Source organism: Vespa crabro, chromosome 1 (assembly GCF_910589235.1).
Source record: "Vespa crabro chromosome 1, iyVesCrab1.2, whole genome shotgun sequence".
Classification (NCBI taxonomy): domain Eukaryota; kingdom Metazoa; phylum Arthropoda; class Insecta; order Hymenoptera; family Vespidae; genus Vespa; species Vespa crabro.
In genome coordinates this window covers 2,903,673-2,926,709 of record NC_060955.1, presented here as the reverse complement: position 1 = coordinate 2,926,709, position 23,037 = coordinate 2,903,673, and the positions used below count along the sequence as shown (strand labels likewise).

At 28.4% G+C, this 23,037-nt stretch overlaps 1 protein-coding gene across 2 annotated transcripts in view; it reads right to left on the bottom strand.

Moving 5' to 3' along the window:
• The window catches only part of LOC124432721 (FK506-binding protein 5-like), a 35,602-nt gene that overhangs the window by 4,506 nt on the left and 8,059 nt on the right, over positions 1-23,037 (bottom strand). Inside the window, exons 1-3 of one of the 2 annotated variants that reach the window (XM_046981833.1) lie at positions 2,775-3,129; positions 1,545-1,786; positions 579-729 (exon numbers count right to left, since the gene is read on the bottom strand). In XM_046981833.1, the coding sequence (XP_046837789.1) occupies positions 579-729; positions 1,545-1,786; positions 2,775-2,868 (487 nt within the window). In that variant the 5' untranslated portion in view covers positions 2,869-3,129. Of the gene's footprint in view, positions 1-578; positions 730-1,544; positions 1,787-2,774; positions 3,130-23,037 lie in introns of those variants that run through there. The other variant, XM_046981832.1, reaches the window with a different exon arrangement.

Genomic DNA, 23,037 nt, shown 5'->3' with positions numbered 1-23,037 from the left:
TAGATCATTTCTCACGGAAGAGAATAAAGGAGACTTAAATGACTCCAAGATAAAACCCTACGTGATATTACAATTTAATTGTGTTATCCGTTCGAAAGAAAGTATGTACGCCATTGTCTTGATATTCTCATTCCAAAAAAAAGCGATCTGCATTTTTTATACAAAAAAAAAAAAAGAAAAAAAAAAGAAAAAAAACAACTGTATTTACAATAAAACCGAATACATATACTTATTTACATAACTATAAATTAAAAATACAAGTCGAAATATTTATCACTGATCGATAAAAAAAAAAAAAAAAAGAAAAAGAAAAGAAAAAATAAGGAACGAATAAATATGAAAATGTCTTCATAATGATTCTTCGTTCTATTTGATAATCAACGATTAATAATAAAATTTGTAATGATTTGTAATGAACCAATGAACCGATCCAATTAACCTGGATTAACATGAATCCATTTGGGATTTAATTAACCTCTTCTTGGCCAATCAATCCAAATTGATTTGTCAATATATTTTTCTGGAAGGAAAAAGAAAAAAAAAAAAAAGCAAAAAAAGGATAGAAAAATAATAATTACCAGGATGTATTCGGCCAGATTCTGAGGCTGGTCCACGATGTAGAAGATCTTTAACGAAGATCCCTTCTCTCATGTTTCCGCAAACGTTGAATCCAAGTCCGGTGAAATCTCGACTCCTTAGACTGACTACACTGACTCTGGTAGCTTTTGGCTGTTTAACACGTTAACGATGAAAATAAATCATTAAGAATAAAATATATTTAAATAAACATTTCTTTCTTTACATAGATTTCTTTTACTGTTTTCCTTTTCTCTTTTTTCTTTTTTTGTTCTTTTTTTTCGGTCGCAATCGATAAAATTTAAAAAGATAATTAGGAGACGTCTTAGGTACATTACATTCTCGTTTCATGAAATTCTAGACGTACATATTTCGAGCGAGTCCTACGACCGATCGGCATCAATATCAACGACAAACGACCCTTATGTACATAATCTTGTATGTAGACACATACATACATACATATATAAATATATATAAATATATATATATATATATATATATATATATATAAATATATATATATGTATGGTATATAAGTTATCCAACATAACAACAACGGTCTCGTATAAACACAGTTATGTTATCCTGATATATGCATGTATTGGAACACCGATGATGGGGTGGGGAGAATGAGGTGGGTGAAAGGGGTTCGTTTACACGTCATAATATCCGTGTGTTCAATTCGATACCTTATTCGATAATAATCGACACCGATTTTACATAAATTTTTTTTCCTTCTCTCTCTCTCTCTCTCTCTCTCTCTCTCTCTCTCTCTCCTTTTCTTTTCTTTTCTTTTTATTAATTCATTAGCTCGATGAAATCTGATGTTAACGAGCATCCTATAACAAAGCAACGTCGAGGGGCGATTGTATTAAACGATCGGTTTATTATTTTCTTATTTAAAGAAAGAAAAGGAAAAAAGAAAAAAAAAAGGATGAAAAAGAAAAAATATAAATAGAGCTTACACCAAGGCACGAGTCGTCTAAGGTTCTCCTTTTATCGTTACGATTGGTCGAGCCAATTCCCAACGACGTCCATGGTGTCGACCAACGTGTCGAATCCTTAGCAGGAGTATCAGGGACCACTGATATCGATCTATCCACCGAAATCCTTCCGACTGCTGGTGTGGCATCCTTGAAACAAGGATTGTCAAAGGCATATGCATCCTCAACGATCTCTGGATCCGTCACCAACACCAAATGTTTACCTGTGTACATACACACATACACATACACACATATATATATATATATATATATATGTATATGTATAAAATAAATGTATATGTATGTATATAGTAGAAATCAATTAAGATTGGTTTCAAGTTAAAAAAAAAAAAAAATAAATAAATAAATAAAAATAAAATAAAATAAAAAAATTAAAAATAAAATAAAAAAAAATCAGATTTATTTGTTGATGCTATATAGGAAATTATTTGATTTTTTATTCAAATTCTAACGTTTAAAAATCCAAGCGAGCGACAGTTCTAACATTCGACGGAGATCGATTGAAATCGGACGACATTTCGAAATGGATTCTTTTTTGTTTCTTTTCTTTTCTTTTTTTTTTCTTTTTTTTTTTTTTTATAGGAAAAGAGATCGCAATGGCGTTCATTATTTTATCGTTTATTTTTAACGACAACTTGAGTATCTTTTAAAGACCCCCGACTAATGAATATACAACTGTATACAATACATATATATATATATATATATATATATATATATATATATATATATGTATATATACGTGTAAAATTGTTTTCAATCGATTAGAATTCTAAAAAAAAAAACTGTGATATCAAATATTTTACGTAAGCGATACACCCATCTAGATAAAAAAATAATAGAAATAATAGCAAAAAGATAATTACAATTATTATTAATCGCATATTAAAATACGTTAAACATTGCCATTTTCTAATTCTCTAAATACTTATGTAAACTTTATTAAAAAAAAAAAAAAAAAAAAAAAAAAAAAAAAAAAAAAAAAAAAAATTAAAACTAATTCGAAAGATTGACAAATGATCATTAAAATTTCTTCCTAAATTATGATTGTTAATTATGGAATGATCGTTAATGATTTGTTGATCATCGAATGATCGTTAAAATTTCTCCTCCTAAAGAATGATTCAATGTGTCAAAAAAAAGAAAAAAAGAAAAAAAAAACCCGCACAAAAAAAAACAAAAAGAAACCTTTTCTTCTCGATTCAATGAAACGATGGAAGGATTTCCAGAAGAAAATACGTCGTAAATTAACGCCGATCCTTCGTCCACTTTTCACCGGCATTTCTGTCTTCACGTTTGATGAACTCGAACGGAATCTTTACCGAGTCCAACGTAGACGTAGACGAAGACGAAGACGACGACAATGACAACAACGACGAAACGTGATTCATATTAATCGTAAGTAGAAGTACTTATGGCTCAGGTAGCACGGCTAATATATAACGTAATTCCATGTTTGGTATACATATCGACAGGAAGGAAACGCATTCTTTAGTAAATACCAATACCAACGTCCAGAATATGTTTATGTGTGACACGTACAACGTATATCTCTACATATATGTATATCCTTGATGTTGTTCATCGTTCATAAAGAATATTTATCACTTGATCCTATATATACATAAACATATATTATATATGTATATATATACATATATAAATTTAATGTATTTTATATATATATATATGTGTGTGTGTGTGTGTGTGTATATATATATAATGTTCGAGGAAGAAAAGATGCGAATATATTTTTATTGTTAAGTACTGGATTATCCTAAAAGTTTTTAGTTGGGTCAGAAAAATCCGTAGGTGGGGGATTTTTTTTTCTTTTTCCTTTTTTTTTTTTTAGATCAATTTTAAAGGAAAACAATTTTTTTCGTATATTTTTTAGATTATTTTTTTTTTTTTATTTGTCAAATTGTACAATACACAATTATTTATTTATTATCAATGTATTGTATACATATAATATTTACTATATACATTTATTTTTTTATTATATATATATATATATATATATATATATATATATATATTAAATTTGCGAAACGTAGACAGAAATAATAGTTGCATATTTACTTGCTAAATGCATCGATTTAAATATTATACATGTACCCGCACATACCATAGCTCATCTTACGTAACTTGCATTCAGTCGGCTAATCATGCTTGGTATGCACGATCGATGACTCTTCGTTGAATAAAAAAAGAGAGAAAGATTGAGTGTATGAGGAAGAGAGAGAGAGAGAGAGAGAGAGAGAGAGAGAGAGAGAGAGAGAGAGAGAGAGAGAGAAGAAAATAGAGAGGTGGATTAGGAAGTAGAGGAGAAAGAGGAGGAGGAAGAGGAGGAGTGGGGAGAAAAAAAAGTTGAAAAGATGAACGCCTACAGGAATTTTCTTCGAGGAATGTCTGTGTTGTTTCTTATTTTCTCTCTCTCTCTCTCTCTCTCTCTCTCTCTCTCTCTCTCTCTCTCTCTCTCTGTCTTTTTATAGTCATCGCAATTGAAAAGGTACGCGATAGAACGAACGGGCGTGTGAGATCGATTACAATAGAAATTGTTTAGAATGAGGATGGCAGTAGCAATATACAGGTGGGTCGTTCGACTATCAATTATTGCGAAAATATATTGATATATACTGTAGTATTTACTGTTAAAGTTAGTTAAATAATGTTGATAATTAAATAATAAGAATTAAAGTGCAACGAGTTGAGACGTAAGGATATTAAAAAAAAAGAAGAAGAAAAAATGAAAAAAAAAAAAAAAAAAAAGAAAAAGGAAAAAAGTTCATTTACGAGTTACTTAGGATTTATTATAAATGATTAGGTAAATATCGTTCTCTTATGAATCGTTAATTTTGTAATAATTAGAAATATTTAATGAGTTTTATATATATATATATATATATATATATATATTAAATAACAAACATTGTTAACAAATATTATCACTGCGTGCGTTGTGTGTGATGTCATAGAGGAAAAAGAAAAAGAAAAATAAAAAAGGAAGATAAAAAAATGGACTCTGTTTATTCTCAATCCTTACGATCATTATTACCAGACGTTCTCACGAGGTCTGCCTGTCACGCGTGCATCGATGACATACTCCAAGAGTAAACAAGCAAAAGTCTCCAAGTGCATGCGTCTTATTACTTTTTAAAGAGTGCACTGTCCCCGATGCAGCTGCATCATTTTTTTTTTCAAACTCAACGATGATTTCAAATATTATATAATGAATAAATAAATAAATAAATAAATAAACAAATAAATAAATATATATATATATACACGCATGTAAATTTTAAATAGAAAGAGAACGAAATTAATAGCATTTCCCATATTTTCGTTAGCACGTGTGATTCTTGTTAATTAGCCTGGCGTATTAATTAAGCACAGAAACAACTACGTGTCTTCTCTTTCGAAACGAACATCTGAACAAGTTGGAAGAAAAAAGAAAAAAAAAATAGAAAGAAAGAAAGAAAGAAAGAAAAAACAATTAAAAGAAATATTGTTTTCTTTTTCTGAATATTAAATTTACTCTTTAAATATACAAAAATTAGTTCTAATGATAATCCGACATAATTTTAAATGCATTGCAACGTACGATTTGTCCCAATGAACAGAGAATAAATAAGAAGAAATAGAGAAAAAAAAAAAAAGGAAAAAGAAAGAAAGAAAAATAAAAATTCTATGAATAATTTCTTCTTTTTTCCTCGTAATATTCACATTCGCTTATGTCGCGCGATTAATTTGAACGATAACGCGATGCAATTTAAAACGATGAATACCGAATCGTTAATGTAGAAAAAAAAAAAAAAAAAGAAAAAAAAAATAAAAAATGAAATAGAAGAATCTATATGAATCACTGTTCCTTTTTTTTTTCTCTTCTATGAATGTTCACACAAGTTCGAGTTTTGCAATTAATTCGATAAAAATTATGCAATTTAAAATGCATTTTCGATTCGTTAATTGAGAGGTGTGAGAGGGCAGGGACGCGGGGCAAGAGGAAAAAAAAAGTATCTTTAACAAAATCACGAGACCTTTGATTGACTCTGGCAAGAGGAACGACGGAATCATAACAAATGTGAGTATGTAGTATTCTTGTTAGGATGATACTAATGCAAACGTAGAACTATGAATACGACGATAACCGGTGTAGCTGGTTTGAAACGCATCTTGCAAATGCATCGCATGCAATAAGTCGAGGAATGCGGGTTTCACGATATGCCGAAAGAAGAACGTTTCTTTTTTTTCCCCCTTTTCTTTCATGTGCCTTCGAATTAAAGGGGAGGAAAGAAAAAACAAAGAATAAAAAAGAAGAAGAGAAAAATAAGGGAATAGAAAAATAATACAAAAAGAGAATTAGAACGAAAGGCGAAGATACGAAGTGTGTAAACAAATATATATGCTCACTGAATCCGTAAGTGAAAGTGCTTGAAGAGTAAGAGTTACACAACGCATATCGATGAGAAGAGTACATTTATACTGATTATGATCCACATGGATTTAACACGTTTGATTTGAGAAGATCTTTCATCGAGATCTAAGTGTATGAAGACGTTTAAGATTGTAAAGAAAATTATTAATAAAAAGAAGAAAAAAAGAAAATTATAAAAGCAATGCGTAACTAATTATTCTCATCATAATTTATGATCATAATCGAAATATGTCTTGATTATGATCCACATGGATTTAGCACGTTGAATCTTAAAGGAACTTTTCATCATCATGATCTAGGAAGATTAAGTTGCATGAAGAAAAAAACGATATATAATTAATCTCATAATTTTGCAACCATAACCGAATTATATACGATTATTATACATCAAGGATTTAACATGATAGATCTAAGACATTTCACTAAGATCATTAGAAGATAAAATCATTTCAAATTTTATATATAGAATTAATTAATCTCATAATTTGCTACAATAATCGAATTATTTCTGATTATAATCCATCTGATTATGATGGATCTATTTAGCACGTTGTATCTAGGAAGATCCTTTTCATCGAGATCTAGGAAGATAAAGTAATTTGAAGTTATATAAAAACGAAAACAAAAAAAAAAGAAGAAAAGAAAAAAGTAATATATAATTATTCTCATAATATGCAACTGTTATCGAAACATGTCTGATTATGATCCACATGGATTTAACAAGTCGGATTTAAGAAATCTTTCATCGAGATCTAACAAGATAGTCTTTTAAAATTATATATATATATATATATACATATATATAAAAGGAAGTAAAAACAGCAATATGTAATTATTCTCAACGTTTGCAAACTATAATCGAAATATGTCTGATTATGATTCACATTAATTTACCAGATCTAGAAGAATCTAAGATTATCCGCTAATCTAAAATCTTTCACAGAAAGATAATATTGTTATATATTATAAAATATAAATTATAATAAATATATATATATATATAAAATACATAATTAAAATTTACATCATTTACAATGATAATCAAATTGTTTTATATCTCAACGAAATACGTAGATAAATCTTATCCATTGTGTCATATTAATACAAAAAAAATAAAAAAAATAAAAAAAAAAGCATAAAAAAAGAAAAGAAAAAACAATCGATCGATCGATTAATGTTATCGAGTAAAGTCGTACGATCAGTTGGGATGAAGAAATATTTACTACGCCTTTGAAGTGGACGCCAATGGGCGCATACCATGGGCGCCAAGGTGAGCTGGCTCGTTCCCTCTTCTCTCTCTCTCTCTCTCTCTCTCTCTCTCTCTCTCTCTCTCTCTCTCTCTCTCTCTCTCTCTCTCTCTCTTTCTTTCTGCACCTCTTCTTCGTCATGAGCTTCGAGCCGTGATTGGACCCCACCACCACCATCATCATTATCATTATCATTATCATTATCATCATCCTCGTCATCATCATCATCATCATCATCATCATCCTCCTCCTCATCATCATCATAATCATCATCATCATCATCATCATCCTCGTCATCACAGGCTCCGATGTTTAAGCTTGTAGACCCATCCTTCTTATCCGAATCTGTGGTGAGGTGATCTGCTTTTCGTTTCGAAGGATGGAACACATTGGTAAAAGAGGATGAACATGTTCTTGGTCTTGTATGTATATATATGTATGCTATATATACACACACATACACATACACACATTTTGTATATTACATGATGTGTGTACACGTATACGTATGTCTGTATAGAATTATCTAAAGATTCTACATCATCCTTGACGATATCGTATGTGTATGAGAGAAAGAAAGAAAGAAGGAAAGAAAGAGAGAGGGAGAGATTATTTTCTTTTCGTTCTATATGGTATCCAAGAGAAACCATGGTATCGATCGTTTGAATATTCATGGGATAACTAAATCCGGTATATTCCTCCTTGGTTTTCTCAACTTTTATAAGTAAATACCAAATTCATTCTTCCTTTTATTTGAATTTCTTTGCTCTGTTTAATAAGATAGAGAAAGAGAGAGAGAGAGTCTTCGAGATTTCTATTTTTTTTCTTTTTTTTTTTTTTTTTTTTTGGAACGATCAATCTTTCATCATATCAGTGATGAAAAGATTAGTAAATTATCTTTTTATTTTCTTTTTTCCTTTTCTTTTCACTTTTTTTTTTTTGCTTTCGTAAAAATCGATTATCGAAAATGTAAAGAAACGATGAAGAGCGGAAAAAGAGATTCTTTAAGTTGAAACGAATATGTTGGATCGTTTTGTAAATCCTTTTTTTCTTTTTCTTTCTTTCTTTCTCTTTTTTCGTTCACAATAAATTTCACCTTATATATAAATGATAAAAAGAATTAATAATGAGTTATCTCTCTTCTTTCTTTTTTTGGCAATATAAAAATTAAATTAACTTTTTTCCTTATAAGAATTGATTAATTATCGAAAATCGATACGTTGAAATTAGTTAAAGAGATAAAAATGGAGTCTCTCATTCACATCATTAGATTATTTTTTTTTGTATATATATACATATATATACATATATATACATATATATATATATATATATATATATATATATATATATATATAGAATATATATTTTAGTAGAATAAAGTTAAAGTATTTTTTACTTGTAAGAATTAATTAATTATCGAAAATCGATAAGTCTAATCAAATTTAAAGAGACAGAGTCTCTCTCTCTCTCTCTTCTTCTCTCATTAAGTTAGAAGGATAGTTGAACTGTTTATAGCAAATGGTAACGCGACGAGGTCGACTGCCGTAAAGATAAGTGCCTTTTGAGAAAGGCGATCCGCGAGAGAGGAGATCCGCAGGTGGAAGGAGACGCGTTCAGAAGAATCTTGTTTGTAAGAGTTCTCATTCGAATCCTTTAGTAGAAAGAAGAGAGAGAAAGAGAGAGAGAGAGAAAGAGAGAGAAAGAGAGAGAGAGAAAGAGAGAGAAAGAGATATGAGAAAGAGATGAGAAATGCCTAGGGATGATGCGAGTCGAAGAGAGAAATACAGAAAAGTTTAGCTCCGATGGATCCGTAGAAATCACGATAAATACGATGCGATCTACGACGTTACGAGGAAGAACCAGTTCTTAACTGTAAGTACGTAACCAAGCTACGGACACCTTAATGCAATTGACATTATCTCTCGAAATTCAATATCTTTTTATTTTTTATTTTTTTTTGTTTATTTACTTATTTTTTTTATTTTTTTTATTTTTTTCATAATTTCGACGATCCGAAGAATCTTTTATTTTTCATAAGTACGTTTATTAAAGGATAAATTTATAAAGTAAATACAAATGACAACTTACATTTTTTTTTTTCTTTTTTTTTTTTTTTTTTAATATTTCTTTATATTTTTATATTTTAATTAAATTGATAATTAAGTTGAATAATAAATTTCATTATATTGATAGAATTTGACGGACGATTAAATTAAACGATAAATTTCTATATTACGTTGCAACGATTGGAAAGATAATTAAGTTAAATAAATAAATTTCATTATCTTGTATAATAGTTGGAAAGAAAATTATTATCAGTTAAGTTGAATTTTTAAGTTATGGTAGATATGGAAAAAAGAAAAAAGAAAGAAAAATCTTTTTTCCCATTTCTATTTACTCATTCATTTATTTTATTATAAATAAGATTAATTTTATACAGCAATGATTGATTATTTAAAATTAAAAATAAAAGTTGTTAATACGATCACACACGTATTGATCTAAATAAAATTGTACGCGTAGTTATAGAAAGGATTATTATTTATTTGTTTATTTATACAGATTCAATTTTATTTAAAATTTGATTCATTATTTTTTTAATACCAGTAGACATAATTTATTCAGAATTTTTGATTTTTTTTTTTTTTTTGATTAAACAAATTGATCGTTGGTTCATGTTTTCTCGTGTTTTGATATATATTATATATGGACATGGTATTAAATTATTAAAAAATTTATATATGTATATTTTTATCATTTATTTTAATCATAGATCATTATCTACGAAATTGATCTACAAAATTTTTCAAATCGTCGTTCGCCATTAACCATGCGAGTCCATCAGTGTGTACCAAACGTTGCAGGTTGCATGCGATTCGTGATTCGATTGCCGATCTATTGATTTATCTTAATCGTTTTTATATCGACCTTGACGAGTTTCAAGTTCTCTATTTGAATTTCGATTACGTGTATAATGATAATTAAAAATAATAACGATAAACAAAAAGAAAGAAACAAAAAGAAAATCATCATTATAATTACAATTGTTTCTTGAGATCAATAGATTCGATTAATTCGTTCTAAAATAATTTAATCAGAATTTTTTCATAGAATTAGTCGAACAACTGACGATTTATAAACAAGTAGAGACTTCTTTCCTCGATCCGTGAATTAATGCGTGAAAGCTATGTGTACGATAAAATCGTCCGATCTCACCGATAATAATCGGAACGTAACAATTTTATACCTATATATATATTTATATATATATATATATATATAAAATGAAAATAGATTTCCTCTCGTACTATAGTATCTGTTCGATAATTATCTAAATATATATATATACATTGATTTATTTTTATAATAAATTTATCAAGATTCTCTCTCTCTCTCTCTCTCTCTCTCTCTCTCTCTCTCTCTCTCTCTTTCTCTCCCTTTATATATATAATAACATGAAAAAAAAAAATTATATTATACTATATTAAAAGTTAATTATTAATAATGAAAAATTTAATACTTAAGAATCACTTATAATAAATGAGATACAATGACGTAAAAAATAATAATAAAAAGAAAATAATATTATCGACATATATACGTAAATACTTAATCTATATACTACGACTTTATGTACGTACTTATATACAATTAAAAGACTCTTGGAAAAATACATTATAATCTTCCCTCTTATGTCTTGTTAGAAACGTACACGCATAATCGATAGATTACATTGAAGGATTTACCGCGAGTTCGCTTCAAATACCTTGACATAATCAGTGCATTTACGACAAAGACGACATTGACAATGAGTCATACTATCTCAAATGCTTATACTATACCAAGCTGAGAATTATATCTTTTATTCGTATTTCAATAGATAATCGAGCCAACGACGAAAAGTTTCTGTTTTTACAATCCTTTTTATACCTTAACAAGACTTCCATCCGTATGCGTAAGAAACCTCAATGCCATTTGCAATGATTATTCCAATTCGTAATGTCTCGTTAGGTATAATTATTGCATTCTAAATGTTTCTCTCCTTTTCTTTTTGTTTCTTTTCTTCTTTTTTTCTCCTTTTTTTTTTTTTTTTTTTTTTTAAGAATCGACTTATCATTATCTTTTAGTGACACGATTTTTCATCACGATCATCTTCAATTTAATTCCATCTAGTTTACGAATTAGATCGGGAGGATCTATCTTATAAGAGATGAGAAGAATGAGAACAAGATCTCGATTTGAGATTTCACCAAGATAATTATCGAAAATCATGAACAAGATAAACTGGAAAAGTCGAACGTTTCGTTCATGAAAGGCAATGACACTTTCTTCGTCATGTACATGGTGTCCTAAATTATTACTAATTCGAACGAATATGTATAATAATATAAATGTTGTCATTAAACAAAATAAATCATTTTTCTTTCTTTTTCTTTTCTTTTTTTTTTTTTTATTTTTTTTTTTTTTTTAATATTACTTCAAGAGAAAAGAGAAAGAAAAAAAAGGAAAGACCTTTACAATTCAAAAACTTCATATCATTAATGATATTAAATGATATTATTGATAAAAACGTGACAAACCAGTACACACGAAATATCTCTCTCTCTCTCTCTCTCTCTTTTCCTTTCTTTCTATAAAAATTCGAATGAAACTTGATGGATACTTTCTTGATCTAAATCATTACTAATCAGAAGAAATCTAATATATAAAAATCATTCCTTTTTTTTTTTTTTTTTGTTAATTTTTAAAACATTGAAAAAGAATATTTATATTTACTTATAATATTAAATGAAATTATTCTCTTTCTTGATAAAAACGTGACACCGAGTACATACAATCTCTCCACGTGTACATTTCTTTCTCCTTTTTCTCACTATGCAGCTACAGTGCACATAATCTCTCCATATATTAAATGATACAAACTAATTAAGTTCCTTTCTTTTTCTTTTTTTTTTTTTTCTTAAAAATATTAAAAAAAAAATTTTTTAAACTCTGTGTGTAACATCTATATCATTAATAATTTTTATTTTTCTTCGTCTCTACATAAAATCATTCGATTAAAAACGTGACACCCAGTACACCCAATCTCGGCACATGAACATCTCTCTCTCTCTCTCTCTCTCTCTCTCTCTCTCTCTCTCTCTCTCTCTCTCTCTCTCTCTCTCTCTCTTTATCTGCGCAACATAACATGCTTCCAGATCTCGATGGAAATCCTGTTTAGCCTAGCGCATCGTCGCGTGAATTACGAGAAGAAACTCGAGCGGTGGTTACACTGGCGCTCCCACCAGAGAGCCAGAGATAGACAGACATTTTTTTCACACTCGAGCGAGCTGGTATTTAGGTGCTATTTAAAAGATCCTCCACGTTATAAGAACCTTATTAATGTTGTCCTTCTACAAGGACGACTAGAAATCGTACGAGAGATTAAAGGAAATCTAAGAAGTTTTTGATGGTAGGATGAAACGAAGGAAAAGAAAAAAAAGAAAAAAGAAAAAAAAAAAGAAGAAAAAAGAAAAAATAAGCAACGAACAAAAAGAAAGAAGAAGAGGAAGAAGAGGAATAAGAGAACTGATAAAAAATTCGGACAATCGATAAGATTGTTCCTTATCGATTACGTTGGTCGAGATGTAGGCCAATCGTCATGCTCGATCGATTCCGAACAACAGTCCGAACGACTCGCGATGAATATTTTTGTCGAATTGCATCTCTCTCTCTCTCTCTCTCTCTTTCTCTCTGTCTCTCTCTCTCTCTCTCTCTCTCTGATTGTCTCATTCAGAAAAAAAAAAAGATATAAAACAAAATTTTTGTTGACGAAAAAAAAAAGGTAATGCGCACGTGTCCAACGATGCGATTCAATATTCGACGCACGAAATGCCTTTTAATTTTTTGAGCACGGATTTGACCTTTTGTTCTTACGTTTTCTCCTCGAATGTTCACGCAGCACGTCAGCGACATTTTATTTATGGACAATGCCGTATCATCGACCATGAACGGATCACGTTCGTTGATTTTTCGCGACGCCAATCGCACGATTTTCATTTTCTGATATATATATATATATATATATATATATATATATATATATATATATATATCACACACACATTTGCTTTAAAATGTCTTTTATATGATCATTATGTTTTTTTTGTTTTATCAAATTTTCTCTCTTTCTCTCTCTCTCTCTCTATCTATTTTGTTTTATTTTTAATATATACACACAATGTCGGTGGAGACATTCACCGAGGAACGCCATGTATCACCTTCCGTCTTAGGCTCTAAACGACGATATAAATTTATATTATGTAATAAATTCAATTTAATATCTAGTAGTTAGTATATATTTTTTATTTCTATATTTGCGAATATATATATATATATATATATATATATATATATATATAAAATCGAATTTAGACGGTGTATTTTTCGCTTAGTCATTAGCATGAAAATTTATAATGAATAATTGATTTATTTTAATGATGATCATCAGTAAAGTGTATAACGTTTTGAATAGTTTCATAGATCCGATATATGTTAATGACGTATGCATATGTAAGGATGAATAAATCATAAATGATAAAGGAGCGTAATATATTATTGATAGAAAAAAAAGAAAGAAAGAAAGAAAGAAAGAAAGAAAGAAAGGAAGAAAAAAGAGAAGAAAAAAGATAGGGAGAAAAAAAGAAGAAGAAAACGAACGAAACAAATATAGAATTGATCATGCAAAAAGATACATATTCGAAAAGTGAACGCATCCATTCCCCACGTTCATTGGTCAAGGTCATCAACGTGAGGATCATCGAAAGTCACTTGGTATTCCAACTAACTCGATACGTCTATCTCGATCTCCAGAAAAGATTTCCTCGACGTCCTCGATTCACAAAGGATTTGGCATAGATCCAAAAGAACGATCGATCCATCGACCGATCTAACGATTTGTCTATTTTGAAACTGGTTCATGATTATCAACTCAATTTCATTTTTTCTTTCTGTTCTTTTGTTTTTCTTTTATTTTATTATTCTTTTTCTCAAAAGATAATCTTCTTTATAAAAGTCAAATAAAATAATGAATAAGTTACAAGTTCAATTTAATTTTTACCGATGACACATATCATTAAATAGATGTCAAGTAGTACAGATCAGATGGCAATGTAATAGTTCAATTGATAGATCTAGACAATAATAATAAGAATGATCAATGGTTATGAATCAAAAGTTATGTTTCATCTTCCTTCTTATTCATCGTCATGAGTGAACAGTCATGCTATTCCCCAACAACAGAAATATAATACTATATGCATACACACACACATACAGAGAATAGATCAAAAGTTCCTAGACGAATCAAACTATTTCCTATAAACAATTTTAAAAATTCAATTACACATTTTTGAGATTTTTTTTTCTTTTTTTTTTTCGTAAATTCTTTTCCTTTTTCCTTCAAAATTAACTAATCTACAATACAAGATTATTCAAAAATTTCTCGAGAAAGAGTAATTATCGATTATTAAAGTCATTATAAAATTACTTTCGGTCGGTCCTATGTATCGAAAAATATGAATTATTTCGTTATACATGACGATAGTAATCACTAAGAGAACACAACTTTCGAATGATACATATATATATATATATATATATATATATATATATATATATATCTTATACTTTCTACGTTGTACTACGATTGACCTTGGTTAACTTAAAAGGCCATAACTCGATCTTTACTTCAGCTATACCAGAAGAAAAGGAAAGGAAAGGAAAAGGTTCTTAACCTCTCGAAGGAAATATTCGAGCCAATCATATCAAAACATAAGTTTTCTTGTTCGTTTTATGATTAGTTACATATATCATTATCGATCATTGTTATAATCTCGTTTATCCTAGAAATAGGAGAGTTTATTATACGGTCTGGATAAAGAAGTTGGAAGGGCTAAAAAGATATATGATACAGTAGTATAGTTAACTTGTAAATACATACGTATGTATGTACGTACAGGGTGATTTAAAAAAAAAAAAAAAAAAAAAAAAAAAAAAAAAAAAAAAAAAAAAAAAAAAAGAAATAAAAAAATTCTTAGATGATTTTTAACAATCGATAAATCTTCGTTCGTCTTCGTTTTCGCAATTATAAACATAATTTATAACTTTGTAATTTTTATACTCTCAGAGAAAGAAAGAAAATTTCGTCTTAAAAAGAGATCTCGTAAAACTATAATTTATTTTTAAAATAGCTTAAGAACTTTTGACTTTTCCTGTGTATATACATATATATGAATTAGAAAAGAAAAGAGGAAAAAAGAGAGATTGAGTTAGAAGTTAAGTGTAGGAGGATGGAGGGGATGGGGTGTAGGTAGAATGCATCGAAGGAAGGAGAATGACAACAGCCGTGATTATGCAGAAATGCGAGGCGTGGCATTTGTAAAAAGGTGACTTAAGTTGAAGTCTATATTGATGTTGCTGGCTCGCCATTGCTATGAGCTTTAAACTGGTTACGTGCTGCCCAGCTCCATTGCTCCGGAAATGATTTTCTTCGCGAATTATTAAAGTTTCTTCGTTCTTCGTACATTTTTCTCTTCTTTTCTATTTTTCTTTTTTTCTCTCTTTATTATTATTATTATTATTATTATTAAACAATTGCGATTCACTTCTTATTTTTACATCTTTTTTTTTTGTAACTTCCCCTTAATGACATAACTAACCACCATTCTTTGAAACCTTTACTTTTTTGAGTTCGTTCGAGTTCCCAAGTTTCTTCCTTTTTCTCTTTTTTTTTTCTTGGTTTCCATTGTTTCTTTTTTATTTATATTTTTTTATTTATTAATTATTATTATTATTATTATTATTATTTTTTTTTTTTTTATGAAGTTATTTCTCTCAGAATCTTCTTCATTCTTTGGAATTTTTTCTTTTTCCAAGAGACTTTTTCGCACGATCTAGAAAGAGTATTTTTATCTTGATATAACGCGTGCAATAAAGAGATTCGTATGTTCGATTTTCTTACGATAGTTCTGATAAGAAAATGGATAATGGTGAATCCATTTGATCCACTGACATACTTTTGTTACATTATACACACATACATACAAACATACATATATATATTTATTATATATGTTAATCTTCAAGGAATTTAATGTTCATTGTAAATATTAAGTGAGTATATTAATATTTATAAATTTCGTTTGAAGATGAATCTCTCTCTCTCTCTCTCTCTCTCTCTCTTTCTCTTCTTTCGAAAAATTATTACTAATAAATATACAATATGATTAAAGAATTTATCATAAATATTGATTATGCATTGTATTATCTTTCAACCACAATTTGATTTATCCATTGATATAAATACTTTTGTTGTAATACAAAACAATTAATTTCGTTATATTACAAATAACAATTTTTATAAATACACATTTCGAAAATGATAATAAGTGATTAATAATAAAAAAATAAAATATGATCTAACGAGTGTTTCATAATAGATCTCAATTGTTATATTTCAATCGATTAGATTAAATTTTTATATGTTACCATAAGATTTTTTTTTCTTTTCTTTTATATATATATATATATATATATATATATACACAGAAAACTTAAATGAAGTAAACAATAATATTGATAATAATTAATATTGATTGACAATCCGATGTCTCACGTAGACGTTTCATGAGTAGGAACAAAGAAAAAGCCACATGACTAAAAGACACCAAGAGAATAAGATCTACAAGCAGAATATTATTCGCACATGATCACATATATATGTATGTATATATGTATGTATATATGCCCGTGGAAATCTGAGTTTCTGAATAAACTCAGCGCGATAACGTTCGTTACTTACTCCTTATATTTTACGATATTTGCACGCTTTTATATATCGTTCAGAACACAAGAAAAATTATTAATGCGAAGTTGAAACGAAGCTATGAAAATGGTATGTGTGTCAGGTGTTATGTTCTATAACGTTCGTGCGTTATTTAACATAACTATAATATTAGATAAAATACTAGCAATGTAATTTTCTTTTTCTTTTTTTTTTTCCTTTGCTGACCGACATTTTTTAAAATGACATGAGATAAGTATAAAAATTGTCATCCAAGTTATTAGAATTATTTTCAAATACGAGAATAAAGATGGAATATCAAATTTGTGTGCATTTTCATGAAAGGATAACGCTGATAATGATAATACGACATAGTTTATATATATATATATATATATATATATATATATATATATATACATGTATACACACACACTCACACAATTTAATTTTTATATTACATAATATATGAATCTCTATTATTAAATAATATTATATCGTAAATATAAATAATAATATAATATTAAATATATTAATTATTATATATATACATACACACACACACACATATATATATATATATGCATTTTAGAAATCAAGGTCACTATCAATCAACGTGCTTATATAATATATAAACAGGTAAATGATAGACTTCCTCATCCAATCGGACCTCTCTCTGTATGCTTGAAAGAACATGCTATGTTGGGACGGGTTTTTATTGTACTATTTGATGCCTCTGTTAAATCATAAACGCACATACGCACACATTCATACGTATGTGTATGTATATTTACAGGAAAAGATATAGAACTCACACGCGCATAAAACACAACACAACATGGCCAACAAAACGTGAGAGGGAGGGACACGTAAGATCCAAAAGAGATAATAGAAGAGGTTCTCCTCCGTTGTTCGTTTCATAGCGCATAATAAAAAAAGAAAAAAGAAAAAAAAAAAAAAAGAAGAAAGAAAAATTTATTTTCTTTAAGCTTACGTTCTAGTTTACAAAAGAAAAAGGAGAAGCACATCTCGCACGTGCATCCTCCCACTTGCTTATCCTAATACGAAAGAAAAGAAGAGATTTCTACTGCTCCTACTCCTGGTACTATTCTAATATTTGTCTAATATTAGAATCTACACTTTGATTTATTATTCTATTTTTCGTTTTTCTTTTTATCATTATTCTTTTCTTTTCTTTTCTTTTCTTTTTTTTTTTTGCTCTTTTCTTTTCCTTCTTTCCTTATTTCTCATCCTTTCAGTGCACTTCCTTATCAATGATGTTTGGTAATTTCATTTTAATGAAAAAGAGACGAAGTAATTGAAACGACGATTAAACTTCTTTTTTCTTTCTCTCTTTCTTTTTCTTTTCTTTTGCCTTTATTATCTATCTTCGTTGAAAATGATATTTCCTTTACTTTACTTATTCCGACGACTGGGAACCGATAATTTCATTTTAATGAAAAGAGAGGAAATGAAGATGATGAGATTATTACTTTTTTTTTTCTTTTTTTTTTCTTTCGTTTTGTTATTTATCTTTCTTTTTCTTCTTCTTTTTTTTCTCTCTCCCGTCCCCCCCCCACCGCCTTTATAAAAATATTATCCCGTACACAGTCGCGTACACAGTCGCGTTTAATAGTTGGCAATCTGTAAGCTGTAAATCGTATGGTATGTTGGGAGCAACAAGTTTTCACGAACTTCATCTTACCGAGCCCCAAAACCTGTTCGCTCAGATATCCGATAAAAATTCGCGAAGAAGATGGCGTAGCCTCTTCCTCCTCCTCCTCCTCCTCCTCCCCCTTCTCTTCCTTCTTCCCCTGTTTTCGGTTTCGAGCCCGGTATACATACGTTCAACCTTTATCGCTATTTTTCAAATATCAGAATCATTCGATTCGATCGATGAATTATTTCAATTTTAAACGTTAATATTTACTTTCAATTCTAACAATTTATATAGAACGAATCAAAAGTCCTTGGATGATTTAAAAAATCAATTATCCTATTTTCTTTATAAATTAATTGTTTCTTCTTCCTTTTTTTTTTCTTTTTTTTTTTTTTTTTTTATCAGATCATAAAACAACAATTTTAGTTCGTATAATTACAAAAATTACTAAAAGGTCAGATGGACAAATTAATTTTTAAAATCATCTAAAAACTTTCGACCCAACACGTATAATGTGCTTAAGGGAAAAAAAAAAAAAAAAAAACAAATTAAAAAGATAAAATAAAAAAAAAAAAGAAATATCGAATAAACGCACGCATTTCAATTATTGTATCGCCATTTTAAAATATTCTGTTCTACTTATTACGACGACAGTACCCTTGATGATGATAAGTAGTTTAAAAATAATAATAATAATAATAAGAATAATAATAATAATAATGAGCAATAGAAAATCATTTACAGTCCTACGACACTTGAGAAATTAATATGTAACGCATTTAATATGTTTTATTCGTGCTACTTTCGTGGGATGTGAACGTAGATGAAAATTGCTTATCGTCGATCGCTCTCCCGTGGATCGTTTTCAATTGCACACCATCAAGCCCCGTTAAAAATTCTATTTGCTTGACGGGAAGGTCGAGACATTACGAATCACTCCGACTATGAACGACGTCAACGAGCATTTACATCACGTTCGTACTCTCGTTTATTCATTATTTTTCATTTTCCATCAAATTTTCCCTATAAATTTTCATTGAAAACTAATAATAATTACATTTCACTGACAACAAATCGAACAGAATAATTAATATTAATATATAACAATGTCAACTCATCAATATATATTTAGAATAACGTTATTAATGACATTATGTGAGCTTAGTGAATTAAATAAATAATTACATAAGTAAAATAAAATTAGTATTGAAAAAAGGAAAAGAAAATTACAATTATTGTATTATATCATATAAAAATATTATTGTTATAGTTATTTTTAAAGTAAAAAAAAAAAAAAAAAAAAAAAAAAGCTATATCATTGTATTATATGTAAAAATATCATTATTAACGTTAACATTATTAACATTATTATTATTATTATTATTATTATTATTAAAATAAAAGTATAAAAAGTAAGTAAATAAAAACATTAGAATAAAATGGTTGAAAGCAAAGTACCTCTTATTACGGTCAGGCGTAAACAGATATAACTCAAAGTCTCATGAAAGTTCTCCATTACAACGATTAAACCCGGAGTAAATTAATAGTCTTACGTCACGAAGTTCTTCTTTCGAAGTGGACTTCCAACGAGACTAGATAACATTTCTACGTTTTACAACGAAGGAACTAAACCTATCTTAGTCGAATGTTTCAGAATTGTTTAATGATTTACTACTTTACCTAGTAAAATGCATGATCGTAACTAAAGAATTTGAGATATTGAGAACCTTGCACAACGATTTATTGCCACTTACGTTTTTTACGTTTAATGCCCAATGACGTAGTAGTGCATCTTTTACTAAACCGAAAGCATATCATTTGTCAAGAAGAAATATTGTTATTACCTATCAATATTTTGATCGTATTCAACAAAAGATCCCTTTCTAGACAATTTCACTCACGTATATATATATATATATATATATATATATATATAATACTAATATTTATAAACATCTAAATTTAATCTTATAAAATGATGACAAGTACTGAAAATAGTCTGATTTAAATTATAATAGTAGATATCCAAGAGGTGGCAATAAAAATGAAAGGGAGTTTAGCAAAGAGATGATGGTGTAATTTTTCAATTACACGCATTTGCCTTTGGATCTTCATCGAGTCATTAAGGGGTGTCATTATTACGGGAGTTACATTGCCGAGAATATTACAGGAAGAAATGAAGATGATGTCATTTTACGAAGGAATTATTAAGTTCGACGAACCTTCATATGCATATATATATATATATATCCTTTATAGATCCTTCTTGATTATCTAACGCATTATTTTTTTCCCTTATATGAAGAAAAAAGAAAACAGAAAGGATTACGTGTAAAATCCAAACGATTATTTGTTTTGTTACTTATTTATTTGTAAATGTATTTGTATGTATGTATATATTTATGTATATATGTATGTCTGTCTGTCCGTCTGTCTGTCTGTCTACGTAAACGTAGATTTTGATGAGAAAATAAGTCTGACCTTTTCATATACGTTTCAGTTGCATTTCACCTAAACGATGCATTTTTAATCTATCTAAAGCCAGTTTTCTAATGATCAGTATCGATAATCTCATAAAATTAAAACTTATATTTATATCTAGTTTTATTAATATCAATATCTATCTGATAACTGCACGTGCGCTCATTAGTATTTTTATGGTCGTAGAAGATATTCTTTTTTTTTTTTTTTTACAAGTATTTAATCTTTCTTTCCTTTTTTTTTTTTACATAAATTTTTATCTTTTTCTTCAACTTTCGAACAAATTTTACAGAACCGAACTACGAATACTATAATAATGAGTATATCATAATAATTTTTTACTTCTTCTTTCTTCGTGTTCTTTCTTATCTTCCTTTTTTTCTTTTATATAAATTTTTATACGTAACTTTCTTTTTCCTTTTTTTTTTTTTTTTTTGACTTTCGAACAAATTCTAGAGAACCAAACTGCGAGTACTATAATAAAGTATATCAGAGTGCTAAGAGAACGTTAGCAAGACGAGGTGAATGGTGAAGAAAATTTGCGGAAGCATAGTTGGCAATCTGTGGCTAGGATACATACCTACCACATGGTCAAATAATTTCTTCGATATGTACTTACTTACATATGTGAGAGATAGAGATAGAGATAGAAATAGACAGAGAAAGATAGAGAAAGAGAAAGAGAGAGACTCGCGTTCCTCAGGGAAAAACTGCTTGCCTTAAATGCGATCTCGTAAGATGTAAGAATAAATATAAACGAGAAATAAATAAATAATCGGAAATATTTTCTTGTTAAAATTTTTTGTTCACATTTTTGTTCTTTACCCTTTTTTTTTCTTTTTTTTTCCTTTTTTTGTTTTTTAAATAAATTAATCCATATTTATATATTATATGTGTAAAATAAAGATCGATTAAATATATAATACATATTCTTTCTATAAAATCTATTTTATATAAAATCTTCACATTATATATATATATATTATTTTGGAATATATTATGTATATAACATATTATATTAAGATTTGAAATGACTTATATTAGAATATTTAAATTCGATACATATTTTAATGAACGTATCTAAATATTCAATATATAGAAAAAAAAGAAAAAAAAAAAAAATTACGCTATATAATAATCCAAAGATCTAAATAAATAAATAAATAAATAAATACATACATATGAAGGAATGGTTATAATAGATGGGATTGAAACGATCCAGAATGTTCCCGTTTTAGAATCCTAAGCTAGGGAATCAGCCTAAGCTCAAGAAATTCCAGCGCATGGAATACTCGAAGGCGAGCATGCAAATATACTCGAAGAAACGACGAACGAAGGCACACCGCGTGCTTCCGAACATATATATATATATATATATATATATATATATATATATATATATATATATATATACATGTGAAAATATACATAGTTACGGTCTCATACACATACATATTCACATAGAGAAACAAACTCACATTTATATAGCGTATAGTAGGGATCCACGGCGGCGCCATAGTATCTAAGATAATTCTCCTTAATTATCTTAATGCTTACTATCGCTTGTAATGTTACATTCCCCTCCCCTCCTTCCTTCCTACCTCCCTCTCTCTCCCTCTCTCTCTCTCTCTCTCTCTCTCTCTCTCTCTCTCTCTCTCTCTCTCTCTCTCTCACTCTTTCCCTTTCGTTATCTTCATAAATATTTTAATTTAAGACTAATACACGTCGTACTGAAAAATTATGTCGATTTATCAGTTCTATGATAATTACTTAAAAATATTTGAACAAATGTATTACAA